General features: G+C 36.1%; 1 protein-coding gene across 1 annotated transcript in view; it reads right to left on the bottom strand.

The window, feature by feature from the left end:
* The window catches only part of DDRGK1 (DDRGK domain containing 1), a gene marked incomplete in the record, with an annotated part of 41494 nt that overhangs the window by 13140 nt on the left and 25474 nt on the right, over positions 1-2880 (bottom strand). Inside the window, 1 exon segment of the mRNA XM_072406668.1 lies at positions 2632-2754. Coding sequence (XP_072262769.1) covers positions 2632-2754 — 123 coding nt within the window.

The raw sequence follows: 2880 nt of genomic DNA, 5'->3' as shown, positions 1-2880 counted from the left end.
ATATATATATATATATATATATATATATATATATATATATATATATTTGGGGTTTCATACATTTTCTTTGTACATAAGCATGAAAAGCGTGAGGATGTACATAAATATGAAAGAGAATTTTGCTCTCTGCAAAAAAACCCACAGAGGTGTTGGTGGAACACGAATTACCAGTATACATACAGATGAAAGTAACAGCAAACAAATATATTACAAAAAAATTATGTAGCCCACACATTAATAATAAATACAATTTTAAGTACAGATTTGTTTGGTTATCATCTGCCATGCTCTCGTTTTTATTTCTTTTTTGCATCGTGTGAAGCTAAGTACAAATCTACATCATTTTAAGTGAATAATATTTGCAGTTTTATGGAATTGGATATCAGCCTACTCATTGCAACTATAGGTGCAAAAAAAGTGTCAAATTTTTTGAAGATGTATTTATATGCGTGGAATACACTTTTAATTTTGCCCAAATCATAAAAATCCAATTCTTCAAACAAGCATATAATGCATTCACGATTGTAGAACATCTCATACGACGTGCTTTAAAAAGGAAGTTAAAAACAGGTAACCAATTACGTCCACGTCTTTTAAACTCTGTCTTTCAGGTTACTTTTTGTTTGAAAGCAACAAAATTCAACTATTTAAAAAAAAAAAAAACACTTAAGATAGATAGATCAGGATGTGTATTCAATTTCAATCGTAATGAAAAAATGAAAAGCAGTTGGTTGCAATTACAAGCGCGTTGTCCATATATATGGTCAGTATAACACTGGTCATACACTTGGCAATATGATTAGGGTTAATTTTTAGTAGCCAAAAATTACTGAAATTCCTAATGGCTCGCTCAATCTCATCTGTGGTCACAACCAAATTAGGCTGATTGTAATTGCCAAAAAAAAAAAAAAAATGAATGAACCTGCTGCAGAAAAAGATTATACCAACTGCAAGGCCAGAGAAAGGGTGTTTCCGTGTGGTTTTTACCAAAATTTTTACATGTAACTCAAAGCAATCAAACTTACGAGCAAGCAGAATGCCGTGCATGTGCATTCTGGCGGTAATCAAAAGTTGAAGGAAGGTTTTCCGAAAATTGGCAGGAAATGGCCAATATATGAAGAACGGAAAGTCACATTGGGCTTAATCGGAGAAAAGCGCACGAATTTAAGGTTGTACATAGCTTCAATAAAACTAATTCCAATGGTCTTTGCCACTTTTCCACAATTTCTTTTACATAAATTTTACTACTAGATGGTTCTATTTTCTATTATTCTGTCCTCAGTGGTTGACTTTTTGTCCTGGTGACAATGATCACCAAATAAAGAAGTGGAGATTATTCTTCCTAATGGGGACACAGCTAACAAAATAAATAAACCGAGGTTCTACCCATTCCTTTTTTATCCAAAGTGGTGGAGGGGGAATGTGTGAGGCCTTCACTTTAGGTGAGACTACCTGAAAAAGCCCAAATTCTTCTTATGAAGTAGTTCTACATAGGTGACCAACCAGGGTGAAGAATTGCTTCTATAACCTCGGGTTTTAGAAGACCTCAAAATCCAGTGTTTTATTTTCCCGGACAGGTATGCAACTCATATGATGATGGGTACTTGGCTGTCACAATGACCCCAAGAATGCAGATGAGACATTAGGATTTTCGCATGCTGCAGCATAACTGAGCAGAAGCTAGACACAGCCAGGAAATTAGCATTTTTTAGTTTTACAATTGGCAGCAATATCAGCCTTTATATTTCTGCCTTCTAATGTTTCTTTTTTAGTAAGTAGTAAGGCAAAGCAGAACAAAAAATCTCATCTATACATCTCATCTAAAACATTCCAGCATAGATCACTGCTGTCCCCAAGAATCTAACTCCGTATGGAATATGCTGTCAGTCAATATGAAATATAAGGTTGAACTGTATCACCTGTCTCTGCAGCTTTGTATTCCTCCATTGCTACCCCACTGCCTGAGCACTGTTTTATCCTAAACAACACAAGCAATATTCAACTTTCTGATTTTTGATATTTAAATATCCACTGTCTGTCTGGGTCATTGGAATATCCCTGTGGGCTTATTACGGAAAGATCCAGAAAACATGGCCAGATGGAGTAAAGGCCACACCCTGCGCACGTGCAAATTTACAGGAAATGGCAACCATTTTTCATGGCCCCACTATGGCGCTTTCAAAGCAGCACCTGGAGGTACCAGAACATCAAAAAATGTTAAGTAAGTGAAAGTAAAAAAAGTAAATTTTTTCAGTGGCAAGCAAATAAATGAATCGGCTTAGTCAGACTTACTAGCCAAAAACAATGACTTATTGGCCAGAGAAAGATAACGGTCAGTGATTTGTTTTGGCTGCCAAGTTGAATGTTGGAGCTCCACCAAACAAGAAGCAGGAATGAGTGATAACATTAAAAAAAAAATCTAAGGAAACATTATTATTAATGGGGTTTTGGATGTTGAAAAGCTTTGGAAGTTCCATAAAATTAAACAATTAATCCAATTAAACAGAACATAATTAGAAGTATGGAACAACACAACAAAACATAATTATTATTATTATTATTATTATTATTATTAAACAGGATTTATAATAAAAGTAAAGATGCCACTTCATGATAAAAAGAGTTGATTACCTGCTCCTCGTCCATGGTCTCCTCCACTCCTTCCTCCTCCACCACAAAACTCTCCTTCAGCTTCAGGTACTCCTCATACTCCCGCTTCTCCTGCTCTTCCTTGGCTTTCTTCTGCTCTTCTTCCTGCGGAGAACACAAAACACTGTTCAGCCCGGGGGGCAAGAAACATAGCTGGCCCTGGCTGGGCCATTCTCAGTGTGTGCTGGGGACGATAGCAATACATTAGCAGTACCCAGTGACCTTTTTATA

This window comes from Pyxicephalus adspersus, chromosome 3, assembly GCF_032062135.1.
Source record: "Pyxicephalus adspersus chromosome 3, UCB_Pads_2.0, whole genome shotgun sequence".
NCBI classification, from domain to species: Eukaryota; Metazoa; Chordata; class Amphibia; order Anura; family Pyxicephalidae; genus Pyxicephalus; species Pyxicephalus adspersus.
This window is presented reverse-complemented; position numbering and strand designations above follow the sequence as displayed.